This window comes from Pezoporus occidentalis, unplaced genomic scaffold (assembly GCF_034315485.1).
Source record: "Pezoporus occidentalis ecotype Australia unplaced genomic scaffold, CSIRO_AGI_Poc_V1 ctg5, whole genome shotgun sequence".
Taxonomy (NCBI): domain Eukaryota; kingdom Metazoa; phylum Chordata; class Aves; order Psittaciformes; family Psittacidae; genus Pezoporus; species Pezoporus occidentalis.
Window position 1 is genome coordinate 1,475,570 of NW_026915835.1, and position 18,199 is coordinate 1,493,768.

Here is an 18,199-nt window from a genome sequence, read left to right on the forward strand (position 1 = left end):
AGGTAATCTGTGTGTGTTCTACCTTAGGTGAACTAGTGCTGCTTTACTGGGGGGGTGGTTTCTGGTGGGAGGGGATTGAATTAAAGCAGTAGGCAAAATTTCCTTATAAAGTTTGGGGAAGATGCTTCATGAACTTTGTGAACAGTATATGCTTTGTTCTTGACAAAACACATGCACAGAATGGTTCCAGAAGCCGTAAGACAAGAGAAAGACACCAGGGAGCTTGAAGGCTGAACAGAGGCTGTGAAGGGTAACAGTGACAACAGGAATTTCCTTCAGGATTAGAGAGGGTGAGTGGAATTTATTGAAGCACTGGCAATGAGTTGGCTGGAGGCAAAGAACTGCCTGCAGTGACAGAGTGGATGATGTCTTAATTGTGTTAAAGCCTCTCTTGAGGGCTTTTTGTTGTTTTTTTTTTTTTTCCCTAAGCCTGTTGGTTATGTGTGTATAGCCCAGAAGATACAGGCAGTTTCACCTCAGTGCTCTGATTTGTAGTCCTGTTGTAAATACAGGAACAGGAAAGCAAAAGGTAACAGTAGCCTTCCCATTTAATACCACAGAAGGGATTACTCTACTACTGTTGTGGGGGTCATAGAAAATGCCTGTCTTGTGGCTTAGGACTGCCTCTCCTACCTTTGGTATATGCACAGTGTTGGTTTTTTACCAACATCTTTTGATGAGGATCTCAGAAGTAGAAGATGATGGTGCTGCTGGTTCAGTCTAACCCTGAATAGAGATCTGTCCACCCTGATGTGGCAATCAGCAAAATCAACAATCTGTTCTTTGCCAACTGTAGTTCTGTGCTTCTCTACATCTTTTTTTTTTGGTGCCTCCTGTATGAAGACAGGCTGAGAAATTTGGGGCTCTTCAGCCTGGAGAAAAGGCTGCATGGAGACCTCATAGCAGCTTTCCAGTATCTGAAGGGGGCCTATGAGGATGCTGGGGAGGGACTCTTCATCTGGGACTCGGGGTAATGGGTTAAAACTTAAACAGGGGAAGTTTAGATTGGATATATGTTCTTTCCTGTTAGGGTGGTGAGGCACTGGAATGGGTTGCCCAGGGAGGTTGTGAATGCTCCATCCCTGGCGGTGGTCAAGGCCAGGTTGGACAAAGCCTGGGGTTGACATGGTTTAGTGTGAGGTGTCCTTTCCCATGGCAAGGGGGTTGGAACTAGATGATCTTAAGGTCCTTTCCAACCCTAACATTTCTATGATTCTGTGGTTTGGGTTTTTTGCACTACATGGAACAAGTGGTTAGTCTTCACTGAAACTTTCTTAATTTATTCAATGCTGCAGAAGTATCACCCCCCAAATGCAGACTTGTAACCTCTTTAGTCTGTATTATTATGTGGTGGCAGTGGAAAATGTGTCTTCAAAACTTGTAGTAAATGCTGTGTGCAGTTGTGAATCGTATCACTGCAGATAGTTAGAACTGTAGCTTGAGCCACCACTGCAGGGAATATTGCTACATCTTTTTATGGTGTTCGATCATTGGTTTTATTGTAATTCCTATGTTCCCTTAGAACATTGCCTTCGAAATTAGAAGTTGGGCTTAAATAAGGCTTTTTCAACCTTGCTGTAGCAAGAGCTCTTTATTTTTTTTCCTTTGAATCCAATATGTAGGCAAATAAGAATTTTGCTTACTTGAAGCAATAGTTAGGGGAGGCATTTTATTGATATCTTTTGGAAATGATGTGTTATACTTGGGCAATATTGTAATTCCGGCAATTTCGCTAGTCACAGAGCATGTAAGTAGTGTATCTGCTGCTCTTACAATCACTGGGGCTTTCTTGGCATGGTGCATGCAGAAGAGTCCTCAAGACATACATGCTGTATGTGACAGCTCAATGCATCCCTGAGTTGCTTTTACTACTCACAAGCTTTGTGACTGCCTACAGAAAACAACTGATTCAAGCTTTTGTTTAGGAAGAGTTAATTTTGTCAAGAACCCGTAGGCATGGAAATCACCTACAAGATCCTTCAATCTTCAGAAGGAGATTTTGTTTGCTTTTTCACTGGGGCTGCGGGGGCGGTGGGCAGGGAGAGGCAGGTTGTGGGTTGCCGCAAGATGGCCTAAGATGCAGAGGACAGCAGCAGTCTAGTTCATACAGGCAGTCACATTTCCTTCTCTTTGCCTTCAGTGTTTCACTTGCCAATCCCCTTGTTTTCCTCTCCAGACAGTTCTTGAACACAGAATCATAGAATCAATCAGCTAGGCTGGAAAAGGCTGTTAAGATCATCAAATCCAACCGTTAACACATTCTACATTGAAAAGAGCACAAAGCAGTCGCTGGTTTTTAATGTATTTCTTTAATCTGCAGTAAAAAAAAGAGAAAGTAAAACTTTTTCTAAGCGTATGAATGACGTACTTCTAAAACAACATAATGATCAAGGTCATTTTCATTTTAAAAAAGCAGAAACTCAAATTTAACAGGCCTTGAAATCCCACTTTAAGAAGTTTTTAATTTAAACATTTCAAAGCAAGTCTGTTTTTCAGATTAAGGGAAGGTGAAGCTTCTGTTAAAAAAAAGGCTACAATAGAACAAAATACTGAATTCTGTTCTCATCTTATTCTCATTTAACACTTTGCTTTTTAGATATGCAGTTTAGCATTCCATATGAGGTTGCCTTTATTTTCTTTAAGCCATGATTATGTCAAATTAAGTCCTCTTTTCTGTGTGTCACGCAGTGTTAGTAATCTTACTGGGCTTCCAACATCTCAAGAGTAGTTTAGTCACAAAAATGGAAGTGAACTTCAAGAAAAAATAGATAAGTCTGTTTATAAAGCCCATGTAGATGGCTCCATTAACTCAGTGGTAGGGTTCAAGATGTATAGTATGTATGAGGGCAGTGTAATGCCTCTTACCAGTTTCTTTCAAGGCTAGGTACCTTAAGTCATTCCATCTTTGGGAGTGTTTCAGCTTACTACCTTCCTTAAAGACTTAATATGTAATAAGATCAATCCCAATAATTGCAGTTTGCCTAAGCAAAAAGGGTGAGGTTGGAAATCCTCTCTTATTTTTATTTCCTCCTTACTGGTAAGTAGTTTTTCTTGTGGGGATTGGAGGTTAGCTTTAGCAAAGCGGAAGGAGCTAGAATGAATGGCTGTTATCCATGTGGAATAAAGAGGGGTTGAAATCTTGTGTCAGAAGTGTCTAGTTCAAGGATTTATAAATACAGTGGCTGTTGTCAATTCCAAGAGGCCTTGAGACTGTTTGGTCTGCAACTGCATATAAATACTTCTGCTGTAGTAGCTGGATAGCAGATACTTGTTAGACACTACGGTGGTATCATGGATACAAGATTCTTGATGCTGGGGTTTCTTTGATGTTAGGATGTGCGAAGGGTTTTGATTCTGCAGCCACGCACATTCCCTTCCGCAGCCTCTTTTCCCGCTGTTTGTTTCCGATTAGGCACAATGGGTGCTTTCCCGTGTCCCCCGGAGCAGCTTTGTGGGAAAGGTATGCTGTAATTGGTTTATAACCATTCATAATGACCTGGCAACTCGGTGTGAATAGCAACGGGGAGCAACTTAACTTGTGATTTATTTAAGTAAGCTACATGGATGAAAGGTACTCCCAAGTGTACAAATTAAGCTAGTTGCCTAATTGGATGTAAATTTTCACTTGTAGCATGGAAAGAAGAGAGGGTTTTGTTAAGAATTTGAATTTATGAGCAAGCTTCTGGACTGCTAAACCAGTTTGTGAGCCAAGTTTAATACTGTCTTTTGGGGGGATGTTTTAGTTTTTGAATTCAGTAAAAGCGAGTATGCCCTTGTCATTTGTAAAGCTAATGGAATATTAAGATTTTTATTTACAGTGTGAATATCTGACCTTGCTTTTGGTGCAGTAACATACACTTTGATTTTTAAAAGCCAGGATTGGTACTGCTGCTTTGGTTGTAGCCTTTTACCAGTTTGTCATGGCATTCCTACTTATTTTGTCAAGGCTCCACCTGCTTTTCCTCACACAACACCCATGATACGAGCAACCCACCAGCTGCAGGGCATGACGATTCGGCAGGCAGTACGGCAGCCTTGGTAGTTGTAAGGCCACGGGTAGTAGCCCAGGAGAGGCTCACAGATTCTCTGGCACTGCGTGTAACTTCGTCTGCATTCAATGCAGCACACGCCGAGGTGATCCAGCATGGGGTCAAAAGCCATGCCTTCACCTTCCAGTTGCTGAAATGTAAAATAGTAAACGTCATTTCAGTGCTCTCATTCTCAGAGCATGTAGAATACACTGATGCTCCTGTAAACTTTACAATGTGTAAAACCTGAAATCTCAGTTCTGTTACAGTTAACAGCGCACCCCCTAACTGCGCTGACCACTGCATCTTGCTTTTTTTTTCCTCCTTTTTTGTCTTGCTGCAGAAGTGTAGAATTGGGGCAATCACCTGTGTAAGATGGAAAGAACAACAGGGAGCTCTAATTCATTACTTTCTCTTCTACAGTCCTTGCAAAAGATCCAGCAGCAGTAAACTCCTCCAAGTTTTAAATACTAGTGACCGAAGAGGTTTCAAGGGTATCTGGGTCTTTTAAGTAGATGACAGCATCTGAAGTTGTATGCTATGGTTTTAATGTTTTAGTTTTTGTATTTTAATGCTTTTTACAGCACTCTCAGGAAGCTGTTCAGTGTGCTACTACCCTGCAGTCTTCTGAGGATTTCTCCCTTCTCTTTCAGTCTGCCTTTTTTCCACACTTTGCCACATTTAGGCTCATTGCCCAGGGAAGTTGTGAATGCTCCATCCCTGGTGGTGTTCAAGGCCAGGTTGGACAGAGCCGTGGGTGGCATGGTTTAGTGGGAGGTGTCCCTGCCCATGGCAGGGGGGTTGGAACTAGATGATCTAAAGTGCCTTTCCAAGCCTAACTAATCTATGATTCTATGATTGTGGACAGTGAGAATTCTGCCTGCTCTGTTTCTGACAGTAAGGAGCTACATAGAGCAAGGTATGCATAAAATATGTATAAAAGCAGGCTCTTGCTACTGCCTTCACCCTTCAAAATTCATTTTCTTCTTTCTGGGAGATACTCTGCTTTTTGAAACTCCATTGTTCTTTCCTCATTGGTGTTACTTCAAGAAAAGCAGCAGCAAAGAGCAAATGCTGAAGTGACACGTGGCCTTTCACCTGACCATTTTCCATTCAGAAGACTAGCAGCACGCTGAAAAGGTGAGGTGCAGAAAGATGCCATCTCTTGTCTAGGCTTGTATAGGACACTAGTGACAGCTCAGTGTTGTTCAGGCTCCCAATAACCTGTTCCCAGCCCCAAGAGCAGAGAGGGTGTCATTTCATTGGTCAGGATTCATCATCCTTGAATTCAGGTACCTGCAGTGTGAAATTCTATTCCTGAGCTCATTGTCCAGACTCTACTCATAATGGATGAAGAGAAATAGCTCTGGGGAGGATTCATTTCATCCTACAGGGATGACTTACAGTGTAATTAAAGATCCATTTGAATCAGATTAATTGATCTAGAGAGAGAGTTTGGATATAGGCATCTATGCAGTGACTAAAGGTGAATCCCAGCCTGAGGCTGAGTGGAGCCTGGTGCTGTATCTGACTGGACATTGTCAGCTTGGTCCAGGGCCTTATGGCTGAAGAACAGACCTATGGAAGTTGTTCTGCCACTGCCCTCCATAGGTGGGACAGCTTGGACCCCATGGACTTGGTCACATCAACAGCTGTGAGGAGAAGTTACATTCCAGTGCTGCTGCTGTTTCACTGACCTCGTGAGAGAGTCAATTTAGATCCGCTTTATTTGGAGTGATTAATTTAAGTTTAATTAAGGGATGTCAACTCGGCAGAATGCTGTCACACTATAATGATCTCCTGCTGTTGCATAAATGTCAAGTCAAAGCTGAGACTTACTTCCAAAGCAGGAGGCATTTTATCTTGTGACAGTGTTGTATTAAAATGACTTACTCCTGCTGCACCAAATGGTGGGTGTAAATTGTCTGGCGCTGGTGCAGTAGACTGGAAGGTGCCTACTGTACAAGCAGCTCTCCTGCAGTGTGGAAAAGGTGCTGGGACACAGTGGGGAGGCTTCTGTGCTCCTTCTCTGGGCTGCTTTTTCTCAAAAGAGCCAGGATGAGTTTTGCAGTAGTCATCTGCTGTTGCTGTCTGTAAACGTGCCCACAGCTGCGAATTGCTTGCTAGAACTGGGGTCATTTACCCTCATAGTGAAGAGTCTGAGAAAACAGATTTACCTGGTCTAACCCTAATCTCCTTGCAAATAGACTACTACTGCTTTCCTCTGTAGTAGTCACTTCTGATACTAATTTCTATTTGACGGCAAAGTATTTTAGATTCAACATCCGTGAAGACATTCCAGGCCAGGCTGGATGTGGTTCTGGGCAACCTGATCTAGTTGAAGGTGTCCCTGCTCATTGCAGGGGGATTGGACTACATGACCTTTGAAGGTCCTTTACAAACCAAACTATTCCATGATTCTATGTTTCTGCCTACTGGACTCTTTCTCTACATTTTCAGTAAATGATGGGGCTCAGCTATCTGATCAAGACCAGCTTTGGTTTGTTTTCAGAAGGTGTCAGGTCCCTCTAGTGCTGCTTCTGTATGGATCTGGCAGCCCTGAAAAGCAGCTTGGCATCAGCTTGCCTTAATCAAGCTTGGCAAGCTTGAGTACTTGCCACTTGAAGCATGCGTGCTTGTTTGAGACTGAAATCTAATGAAAACTAGGATGGAGGAAGGAGAGGAGGACTGAGGGAAGACTGTTTTCAGCTTCTTAGGTGTATTACAAGTCTGTAACAGGCGAAGACTGTGCAGGTTAAAAAAAAAGACAAACTCCCCATCCATCAGTATTACCTGTCTACAACTGTCTCAGACTCTTAAAGATTACAGTGCAAATACTTACATTATAGGGGTTGTCTGGATTAAGTGTTTGGTCGGTTTCTTCTCCCGTTGGCCTGGTTTCATTAGGCTGGTGATCAAGCTCTTGAGTCAGCTGCATGGTGGGTGACCTAGTGTTTACTTCTTCACTAGCAGCTTCCAAGTCTTCCATATCAGAATTTGATTCTGACTGGCGTTTGTTTCTCTTCATTTCTCTCCTTTGGTTATCTGCAAAAATAATCACGAGATTATTATAAGATTAATCTTATCTTCAGCGTGTCCTTGGATTTATCTGCACATTATCTCAGGTTTCAAGGATTTCTTTAACTAATAAAAAAAGCAACGGTGGGAGGCAGAGGAAAAAAACAAACTATGTGGTGGCACACTCAGTGAGCATTCCCATGGGAATTGCTTGCCTTCCTGTGATGTATCTGTAGCCGGTATCTATCCAAAGGGGGATGAGATTGCCTTTTTTTTTTCCCCTTTCTTCCTTCCCTTGAGGCAAAGCACACTGGACGAGATTTGTTGTGGTTGCTTTTTTTACACCCTCTGGTCACTGATGTTGACTCACCAGCAGCTGCCAGCACTCGCAAGTTCAATTATAAGCATCTCAAGTTTTTTTGAGGTGCTTTTGTGACAGACTAGTGCCTTGCTCCCAAGGGCACCTGGTGAACCTGGTGGAAACAGCTTCCGGACAGCACTGACACTGCTGTCTTGTTGACCAGTGAGATATGCGAGGTTATGAGAAAAGTGGAAAATACGGGCAGTTTGGATCCACAGGTGCTCTAAAATATCATGCTTCCCCACACACCTCAAGTGTTCTAATGCTAACTGGACCAAGGAAGAGTAAATCTTTTCAAGCCTTCTCCTCTCCTCCCAGGGTCTGGAAGTCACCTGGAGAAGGTGCCTTCTCCATGGTGACTCCTGAGCACCTTTGCTAAGCTCAGCTCTGGGTGATGGGAGCACTTCAGTCCTGGGACTGGCCCCCAGAACCTCATAGACATCATCCACCAGTTGCCTAGCTAAAGCATCTCCTCCTACTCCATTGAAGTCCTGAAGCAGGCTTGGAAACAGGACAGTCTGCAGTCCCAGATCAGGAACTTGATATTCCCCAACTGTTGGCCCGGTACAGTGTTCCTCCTACTTTGTGTCAGCTGTCTAAACATTTTGGAGGTTAGTTTAAGCTGTTGTCTCATCCCTCCTTGGGGGTTGGACTGGATGATCTCCAGAGGTCCCTTCCAACCCTAACAATTCAGTGATTCTGTAGAAATACACTGAACTCTCTGGTAATGTTTCATCTTCTAGTAAGTCATCCATCTGAGGAATACAAGTATTTAAAACATCTAATAAGTGTGAATAAACTCCAAATGTGCAATCTTAGCCCTCACCCATGAGGGCTTGAGAAAACAGGGTGGTCAAGGGAGGAAGGGATCCTTGTTTCCTGTATGTGCAAGTCTCTGTGGCAAACCCAATTTGGGGAAGGTGTTTAGATACAGGGAGGGATAGCACATTTTTAAAATAAAGAAATGTTACCTTTGGGATATGTTGGTCGCAGCCAGAAAATTGGAAGATCCCCACAAAGCTCTAAAATTTTAGGGCTTAGGAAACTGTTACGCTTGATAGGCTCATCTGCAGCCACCCAGATAAGGGAGTTTTCGTCAAATCTCACAGGCATGATTTCATCTTCCTGCAAATAGAAGGGCATAAATCCTTTGCTGTTCAGTGAACAGTCATGTCCCTGCTTGCTGCTGATTCTTGAGCATCAACCTGTATAATCATCTGCTGCAGCTAATACCGAGCATCCTTTTATCTCAGGAGTGTGAACTGATTGTACTGAGCCAAAGCCTGACTAAAGGTTGCCACCACTTAAATGAATGGCAAAACTACTGTCAGCTTTGCTGGAGCTAAGATTTCACTCATCTGTCTTGGAAAGGTTTTGCCCTGTGTACAAGGACTGGGTGTCAAAGAGCGTTCACCCCAAAGCACCAGATTTTCAGGTGGTAGAAACTGTGGAGATTTACCACCTTCAGCAATGCAGCAATGAAATATGCCAGCTAAAAACATGCCCCTCATCTTTTACCGTGTCCCATTCTCATTTGATGTACTCCCAAGATAGATTTATGATAGGGAGGGGGGCAAAAATCTTATTCAGAAATTTTAGAATGGATTATAGCTTGAGAACTGCTCCAGCTTCCAGTTTTAAGTCAACGTTTTCGGTATGATTAAAGGTCTCGTTTGGTAAAAGCAATTCAATTGACCAAAAGCTTCAAGTGTGGGTTAAAGGAGCCTGCCTTTTTGAAGTGTACACTGCAGGTTTTTGGTTCATATCTTCAAGGTAATGTAGGAAAATGCCAGTGATTGATTCTTTAAAGTTGTTAGTTCAAAGTATTATTTTACATAAAATGTGTAAGTATTTTATAGCAACAGTGAAATATTAAAAGCAACCCAACTTTTCAGTCATGGAAACTGGTATGATTTCAAAGTTAAAATTCTAAATTGCTTCCCTAAACCTCATCAAAACTTGTTATGTAACTGACTAGATCAATTTATTCTGTCGAGCTGTTGTTCTTTAGTGTGTTTATTGATTTCTTTTGTAGGTCTCAAGTCATTTAAGTTCACTATCCAATCTGTCTAGTGAGAAGTGCTCTTTATTTATGTTCTCCCACTTAAGCTTTTATCAGCATCAGAAATATATGAATCTAATTTTCAGAAATAAAAATATCCTTTGTTTCTGTTTGAGATGATCATGGCTTATGAGCAGCCAGAGTTTTGGGTAGCTATGAAAGCTTATTTTAATCAACTGTTTTTGTAGGCAGTGTTGGTTATGATATGTGTTGGAAGAAAATGGCATATGCATACTTTCTCCTAAATACATGAATACCAGAGAGGGGACTTGCTCTAGAAAAACAAATACTACTTTGCCATTCCCATCATACATCTAACCTGGAAAGTCAAACAACAGGGAAAGGTTAACATCCCAACAAGTAGCACTTAGTTGGCTGCTTGTTTTGGCTTTGGCACGTGCAGTTTATTGCAGAGGTTGTGTGGCTGATGCACAGAAAGTAGGGCAAGGAAACAGGTTTACTGTTGCCAGGTAGAAGGTTTGAAATACCTTTGTGACTATTTAAGGATAATGTCTTCAGGGCTGTGACTTCATTCTTACAAAAAGATGACAAACTGAAACACTGACTTCAGGCAGTAGTGCTAATGAAGTCAAGAAGGCCAGCCTTGCTTTAGAATAAGGCAGAGCAGGAAAGATGTGGGCCTCTGCCTGGAGTTTGGGTAAGATCTCTTCCCAATCATGGGAAAACACCAACCTCAGGGGGCTTTGTAACATTGCTGGTGCCTTGGTGCTTGGCTTTAGAGAGACCTTTCCCCCCTGGCGTTTTAAAGTAGATGTTCAGTAGTCACAGCACTATTGCAGTTAGGTGCAGCCTTCATGGTGCCCATCTCCCAGCTAATTGTACCTGCTTTTATTTTCTCAGGAGTGGAGCAAACCCAGGGAAAGGGGTTATGGTTCTCCTGTGCTCTCCTGCCAGTGACTGAGACCCTGCCAGCATCCAGGCTTAGCTGTAATGAAGTGATTAGAGCCACCCTTGTGTGAGCAATGGGCTTGGGGGTCCAAGCTCTGGGAAACTCAGCCTGTGTGCACATAAAGCAATAGGCTTTTTTGACTAATATGTGGTAAGGAGAGGTTTTGGTGGTATCTGGGTGAGAGCTGCAGCTTTTGTGGTCGTTGCAATGCAGGTTTAATGAAATTTAGTTAACACCATGCTCTAAAATGAGATCTGATGGCATCTAAGAAAGCAAATTCTTCATTTTTCTAGTATTTCTTCTGAGTTAGCTGATTTTTTGCAATAATATTTTCCACAATTTGCCTTTACTTACTATTCTAGAGGACTCGAGGGATGGAGTCCCTGCTTTTGCTCAAGAGTGCTGGTAGAGATCTTTTGTCTACCACAATCCCTCCTTGTATCAACTGCTGCAGCTGCTTCTTCCATACTCTCCCAGCCTTGTGCACAGCCTGATCTCAGGTAGATGCTGTTGTCACTGAGGTCTCCTATGGACCTGGTGGTCTGTGGCTTCCCCCACTCACTAATCTATAGCCTCTCGCGATGCCTTGGGCACAGTGATGTGTCTGACGTCAGACTTGCTTTTCGTACCTTTCAGAAACCCCTTGCAAACAGTCAGTGAACCCTCAACTCTCCCACCCTACCCTCAACAGCCCTACCACTATCGACATTGGCTTTCAAATGTCATCACTGTATGTATTTACATGACACTTTAAGACCCTCTCTATACAAAGATTTGTTTTTAAATAAACCCTTTACCAGCTCAGATGAGAGGCTTGCTTTAGTCATAGCATCAACTTCAGGGACGTGTGCTTTTGGCTGAGCTTTGATGTAGCACTTTTCTCCTTCAGCAAAGCGGATCCCAGTTATGCCCTGTGAAAGCAGAAGGCAGGGGGGTTATGCGCAGCCCTCCAGCTCCCCACCACCCCCAAAGAAGCATTCAAGCACTGCTAAAATTCCCACTGAGTTTTGGTCTGAAGGTTAAATCTGACTTAAGCCCAGATGCAGTAGAAAGCTCATCCCTTGCTAATTCAGCTTTGTGACTTTAGTCAAATGGGGCTAGAAGTTTTCACTTGATTTCTGGAAGATGGGGGTGTTTTACGTAAGTGCTTCCATGACCACTGTAGGATACTTGGAGTAGTTCTGTTAAAGCATTAGTTGACATGCTTTGCACTGTAACTTTAACACCTACTGTAGGCAGCCTCAGATTGTGTTAGCTGGTGGTGCTTGGTCCAATTTATACACCATAAGTGCCTGTGACAGCAAGGGGAAGCTCGTGATGGGGAATTTGGTGCAGAAATCTGTGTGTGGGACTTCCTTCATCTGGCCTATGAGGGTGAAATGCAGTTGCCTAAGCCTAGATGGAAGTCTAGTTTTAAGCAAGAGAAGGGTATCCCAGCAGCTCCAGAGGGCTGCAAGTCTCCTGCAAGTCCTGGGTTGTACCTCCCAGCCCTGTGCCAGCACCTTGAGCATCAGTTCTCTTGTCTGTAGTTTCTGTGTTTCTGCTGTAGGTTTTTGGGTACCCGTAAAAGAGCTCTTTTATGCTATGAAATTGGATGCCTCATTGTCAATGGCAAAACTACTATGTTTTTTTCTGGGGTTGCACAAGCTCCATTCAACCACCTAAATATTATTATCTAGTGCCATTTGAGAAGTGCTTCTTTTCTGTGCAGCCTCTGTCTGCCAGAACAGGGTGGCATAGATGTCATCATGACCCTGCATCTCACCTGCCTCCTGCAGGCATCCTGGATGCCATAGGCTTCTAGTGCAGCTTGAGATGGGTGCTACTGAGGCACCTGAGTCTCATCCTGTGTGCCTGCAAGTCCTGTATGGCTGGGCAGACACCCATCAAAACAAAATGACTAATCCTAAAGCAGTGAGAAAGGGAATGTCTGTGCAGGGATGGGAGCAAGAGGGAATGAGACTTCGTGGTACACTGAGTATACTAAGAATATCCTAATATTGCCAAATCCCAGTCTTCACTGACGATGCAATGATTCGAGTGGTGCAGGTCAATCCAAAGCTGCTAATGCCAGTAACTTGGCTGTTGGAGGCCCATCTCTCCAATTTCTTTCTCCTTTATGTGCATTCTTGGCTCAAAACCCAACTGGCAGCATCCTTCTGCTCTCTCCCATTGAGCCTGCCTCTGGCCTGCTGTCATTACAAGCAGCGCCATCCCTGGGATGGTGGTGTTGGCTGGTTGGTGTTGGGAGCTGATTTCTGACCTGGTTGTGGCAGGCAGCAGTTTACCAGCAGCAAGCATGGAGACAATACCATAGAATCGCAGAATGGCTTGGGCTGGAAAGGATCTTAAAGCTCATCCAGTTCCAACCCCCCACTAGACCAGGTTGCTCAAAGCCCCATCCAACCTGAGGAAGAATTCAGCATAACTGCAGTGGGCTGGTGCTTTTGTGCAGATGTGGATTGGTGAAGGCAAATGAGAAGAGCTGGTTGTGGGCATTATCCAGCTGCTAATAATGTTGCTATGGTGATGTTAATGAGAGTTTCATGAAGGCTGAAATGCAGCTGTTGGGAATGTCGGGGTCCTGGGTCACCTGGCATGGATTTGTTTGTGCTTGCTGAGAAGCCAAGGAGATGAATTTCCTCACCTTTCTAGAGTCAGCAAGGGGAAGGTGGCTGCTCCAGAATCCCTGGGTAAGGCTTCCTAGCAGCAGCATCTTTATTTTAGATGCTGCTTTGACTTACAGAGGACTTCACACTGATCTTAACTGAAGTTGAGTGCTTCACACGTAAGAATACTAATTGCAGGATCTGGGCTCTGTAAATAGGTTTCTGCAGCATCAATAGATGTGCCTTTAGTAGCTCAGAAGTGGTGCAGCTCAGTGAACCACCCTATCGCAACTGTTGAGCTCTGCTGAGATTTGGCATCCGTTAGTCCAGGCTCTGCACTGGGCAGCCACAGCCAAATTGTTGGGGTACCCAAATGTGTTTGCAGTCAGCCCAAGTGTCCCAGCACCATGTGCTTGGTGCATGGATGCATAAGCTATGCTAAATGCCTCCATCCTCTCCCCTGGAGATGAACCCAGGCCAAGCTATGGAGAGCAGCTCCCATCCTTTATCTTGGACAGGAGGAAGCTGCCTAGGTCCAGCACTGCATGGTGGTCTCTCCTTGGTATTTACTTGGCTTATTGTGTTGACCTCATTCTCCTAAAATCGTGATGTTTTGGGGAGGGGGAAGTGGGTTTTCCAGTTCAAATAGTATGAAATGCCTAAAGGGGCCTACAAGGAGGCTGGAGAGGGACATTTTACAAGGGCATGTAGTGACAGGACAGAAGGTAGTGACTTTAAACTGAAAGAGGATAGATTTAGATTAGACATTAGGAAGAAGTTCTTCCCTGTGAGGGTGGTGATGCACAGGAACAAGTTGCCCAGAGAAGCTGTGGCTGCCCCATCCCTGACAGTGCTCAAGGACGGGTTGGATGGGGCTTTGAGCAACCTGCTCTAGTGGAAGGTGTCCCTGTTGGAATTAAGTGGTCATTAAGGTCCCTTTCAACCCAAACCATTCTGTGATTATGTGAAATCCTGCAAGGGCTGTAGCAGCTGCCAGAACATTTTGCTAGCAAGACCCCGAAGGCACATGTAGCTCTGTTCAGTGGTTTGAAATGCAGAGTATTAGGCGGAGCCAACCCTGATAAAGCCTAATCCACGCTGCTTACTGGAGTAGGACCTGGCACAGCCTATCCCCAGAGGCACATAGACTTCATTTTGGAGGAAACTGCCTGGCTTGCTGTGAAAGCAAACTGCAAGAGCAAGGATATTTGTGTGGGTAGCTACGGGCTGGAACCTGAGACTGACAGGGCAGATAAGTCAGGGCAGCGTCCAGTGCTGGAGCATGTTATGTGAAAAATGAGTGTGGTGGTACTTACAATCTGAAAATCATGAACTTCAACAGCTTCTTCACTCCCACTTCCTGTTTTGAATGTCTCTAAATTGTTTCCAGCATCAATTTCCATTGATCCATCTTGTACTTTTCCATTAATGCTCATAGTGTAGTGAACATTGTACACCTGGAATCAATAACAGAGCAGCAACACATGTCAGTAATTGCTTATTGCCTTCCTCCTACACTAGGTGATGGGTCAGACTGACCGTCTGAGCTCCTAACTTGTATTTCTGTAGGCATTTGATAACCCTCCATCAGCCAGCACCACGCTGCTGCAACACCTCACCCTTGGGGCAGGCTGTCAGTGGAGCAGGTTGCTCAGAGATGGTGCAGTCTCTTCCTTGGAAGTTCTCAAGGCCTGACTGGATAAAGCCCTGAGCAACCAGCTCAGACTCCACAGCAGTCCCTGCTCTGAGCAGCAGGTGGGACTAGAGACCTCCTGAGGTCCCTCCAGGGAGTTTTACTTCAAAAGCCGTGTGGGTTGAGTCCACATCCCAGCTCACTCCAACTTAAAAACCTTCTTCTAGGTCCTATTTTAGGAATTGCTGCTTATACTGACATGATTCCCAAAGGAGAACAGAAGCATCCCACTCCGAAGGAGTCCAAACCCTATTTATCTCTTAGGGTGTTCTGCTGAGGCACAGGAAAACAGGTTGCTCTTGAATCTGAACATGCTTCCCAGCTTGTAATGTATGTGAACGTTGTTTAAATTGGATGTGAAGTTGTATAGACTCGTATTTTCCTTGTCAGCGTATTTGCTCTTATCCCATTTTCAATGAGGGAAGCTGCAGCGTGGTTTGTATTTGCAGGAGGACCACAATCTGCGGAGAGGGTTTGCAATTCTCTCGTGCAGCCCTGCTGAAAGTGCTGCACAAGCAGTTTGCTCTCGGCCTTAAAACAGCCTCACAGCATTTTAATGAAAAATTTACACTGACAGCCAGAGACAAATTTCTTCTTCTCTTACCTTCGCCCAGGAAAGTCTGAGGCGCTAAAGATTTATGGTTCCGCAGTTAAACAGATTCAACCCCATATTTTCCTCCTCTGTTGGATGTAGTCCATAAAACCAGGCCAATGTGCATGGCTTCACCTGCCAGGGACTGAGCTAGGGCTGAGACTTTGTTATCCCTGTTAGTTATGGGAGAATGTAAAGATTTAAAGTAAAGATAACTTTTAAATTGCCTCAATGTTGTTATGAATGACCCTAGATGTAATCTTTACGGTTGCTTCCCAAACATTTGCAAGTCCAATGTCACCTTCTGAGTTTGAAGGTAGCTTAGAAAAGTAGCCCTAAGCTTTCCCAGTGTCTTCACGTGGAGATCAACTTTGACAGTTAATGACAAAGAAGCATGTGCCACATTTTGCAAAGCAGAATTTAGATGATGGGAGCAATAAAAAGAAGGAAATTTTGTCTTGTACTTGGCAAATGCAGCTGCTTGGTCAGAGCTGAATCTGCCATCCCTCTCCCTCCCTGTGTATCCATTTCCATCCTTCTCCACTCTCATAAGCCTCAAGAAGCTGATGGCTCTTAGCATCCTGAAGGTGAGCATCCTGTCATTTTGGTTTCTTTCTGATTGCCTGCATTATCCCTCTATGTAGGGAACCTCTGCTCTGGCTGCCAGGATCCTCACAAAGGTCTTCCTGAGGGAACCAGTACATGGGTGGAGGTGGTACAAAACCACTTCCAAAATAAATTCAAAGATCCCAATCACACTTATGGAGCAGGTTACATTCACTTGTGCACCGGCGTGTTTGAAATGCGATTTCAACAACCATCTGACATGAACAGAAATCAAAGTTTCTATATTAACATGTTCTAACATGCTGAAGTTTGGGACTTAAACTGATTGGCAGCTTCTCAGTTTTGTTCTTTGTGTATGGGGTTTATCATGTACACCACAAAATGTAAGATTTACCACGACTTTACAAACTGCTCTACAGCTGCTAACAATAAATGCCTGTGTGTGCACACAGACATGTAAACCACCGAAGCCAAATAAAGGTGCCTGTTAAGGGGTTAAATATAGCATGACATACTTGAAGGGCCAGGTAGGATCTGGACCAAGAATGCAGAGGATGTGAAAATGGAATTTACACATGTCAATGCTGGTTTTGTCCTCAGAGCTGGAGTGTGCCCAGGACGTGTTGGGGTTTGAGTTCGCTGTGGATTTGCAAGCAGAAATCAGTGTAATGTCTGTGCTCTCAAAGATACGTTTCATGTTCATTAAGAAATGTGCTTCCAGGAGGCTCCATGCAAAGAACCAGTGAAGATAATAAGGTCGGGTTGGGTTGTGTTTTTGGAAAGCATGGAAAAAACGTAAAGATCTGCTTAAAGACCTCTTTATCGACCCCGCAGGAAGCGTTCCCAGGCTGTGCCTCTCCCGCACACGCAACCAGCACCCTCGTCCAGATGCGGGCTGTGCTGCCGGGCTCACCTGCCGCTCGGTGGCTTTCCAGAAGTAGAAGGCGCCGATGGCCCCGGCCAGGAGGAGGAGAGCTCCTGCGATCAGCACCGCAGCCCCCGCCTTCAGCAGCCGCCCCGGCCCGGGGGGCACCGCCGCCGCGTACGCCTGAGGAGAATGCGGGGCTGGGCGCGGGCAGGGACCCATCCTGCACTACCCCCTTCCGCCGCGTCCCGGCCCTGACCGGACCCAACCCATCCTGATCCGACCCGATTACGATCCGTTTGGTCCTGATCCAACCTGACCCGACCCTTTTTTTTCCCAGCCCGACCTGTTCCATCCCATTCTGTGCCGTCCCGACCTGCTCGGTGCCGTTCCGTCCCAACCCATCCAGACCTGTTTTGTCCCGATCGATCCATCCCGTCCCCACCCGACCCGACCCTACTCGTTTTGTCCCAGTCCGACCCGACCCGGTTCGTCCCGTCCCCCGTCCCATCCCGTCCCGTCCCGCGCGGTGCTGCGCGGCAGCACTCACGGGTGGCACGCACTGCTCCACATCTTCAGGCCCCACTCGGGCGATGGGCACCTTCTCGGAGCCCTCTGCCATGGCTGCCGCGGGAGGGAGAGCTGCCCCGGCCCCGCACCCGCTCCCGGCCCCGGCCCCAGCCCCAGCCCCGTCGGGGGGCAGCACCACCCCGGCCCGCCCCGGCCCGACTGGGAGGGCAGCACCGCCCCCTGCCCGGCACAAGGAGCCCCTTGAGCTGCTGGCAGCCGTAGGACCGTGACACCCCGTTCCCCACAAAACACCCTCGCGGCTGTCTCCAGCTTTGGAGACGGGGGGATTCGGGGATGCAGCGGACAGGCGTCCCTGCACACCATCGCTGACCCGAGAGGTGCCCCTGCAGACAAACAGCCATCGTAAAAAGCAGCTTTTAAAACAGAGCAGCGTTTTGACACTTCTTCATGCTTGCTGCAGGAATCCACAGGCGCGGGAGCTGACACTCCTGTTGGGTGGCTGCTCTGTGAAACACCCCGATGCATAGCACAAGCAAAAAGCCCAGCTCCCCACCCTTTACCACCCTGGGAAGCAGGGCAGCCAGCCCAGGCCTGAGACAGGCTCAGTGGGAGCAAGGCTGGGGTGGTGATTTGATCTTTTCATAGAATTACAGAATGGTTTGGGTTGGAAGGGACTATAAAGCCCCCCAGTTCCAATCCCCTGCCATGGGCAGGGACACCTTCCACTAGACCAGGTTGCTCCAAGCCCCTTCCAGCCTGGCCTTGAACACTGCCATGGATGGGGCAGACATAGCTTCTCTGGGCACCCTGTGCCAGTGCCTCACCACTCTCATAGTAAATGATTTCTTCCTAATGTTTTCCTAATGTTTCTAAATCTTCCCTGTTTAAAAAGGTCATGGTTACCTTGCAAATTGATCTCTGAAGTAGACACATCCCTGGATTTCTTCTGTTTCCTGTCACTCA

General features: G+C 45.6%; 1 protein-coding gene across 1 annotated transcript; it reads right to left on the reverse strand.

Annotated features, from left to right (window-relative positions):
- Positions 1–2,290: 2,290 nt before the first annotated feature.
- On the reverse strand, positions 2,291–17,379 carry CNMD (chondromodulin). The gene is made up of 7 exons (XM_062636849.1): positions 17,256–17,379; positions 16,754–16,888; positions 14,305–14,445; positions 11,177–11,290; positions 8,379–8,532; positions 6,871–7,073; positions 2,291–4,179 (listed from the first exon to the last, which is right to left on the reverse strand). Exons 1-7 carry the CDS (start codon positions 17,325–17,327, stop codon positions 3,964–3,966), a joined length of 1,035 nt encoding a protein of 344 aa, XP_062492833.1. The 5' UTR covers positions 17,328–17,379; the 3' UTR covers positions 2,291–3,963.
- Between the last annotated feature and the right edge of the window lie 820 nt (positions 17,380–18,199).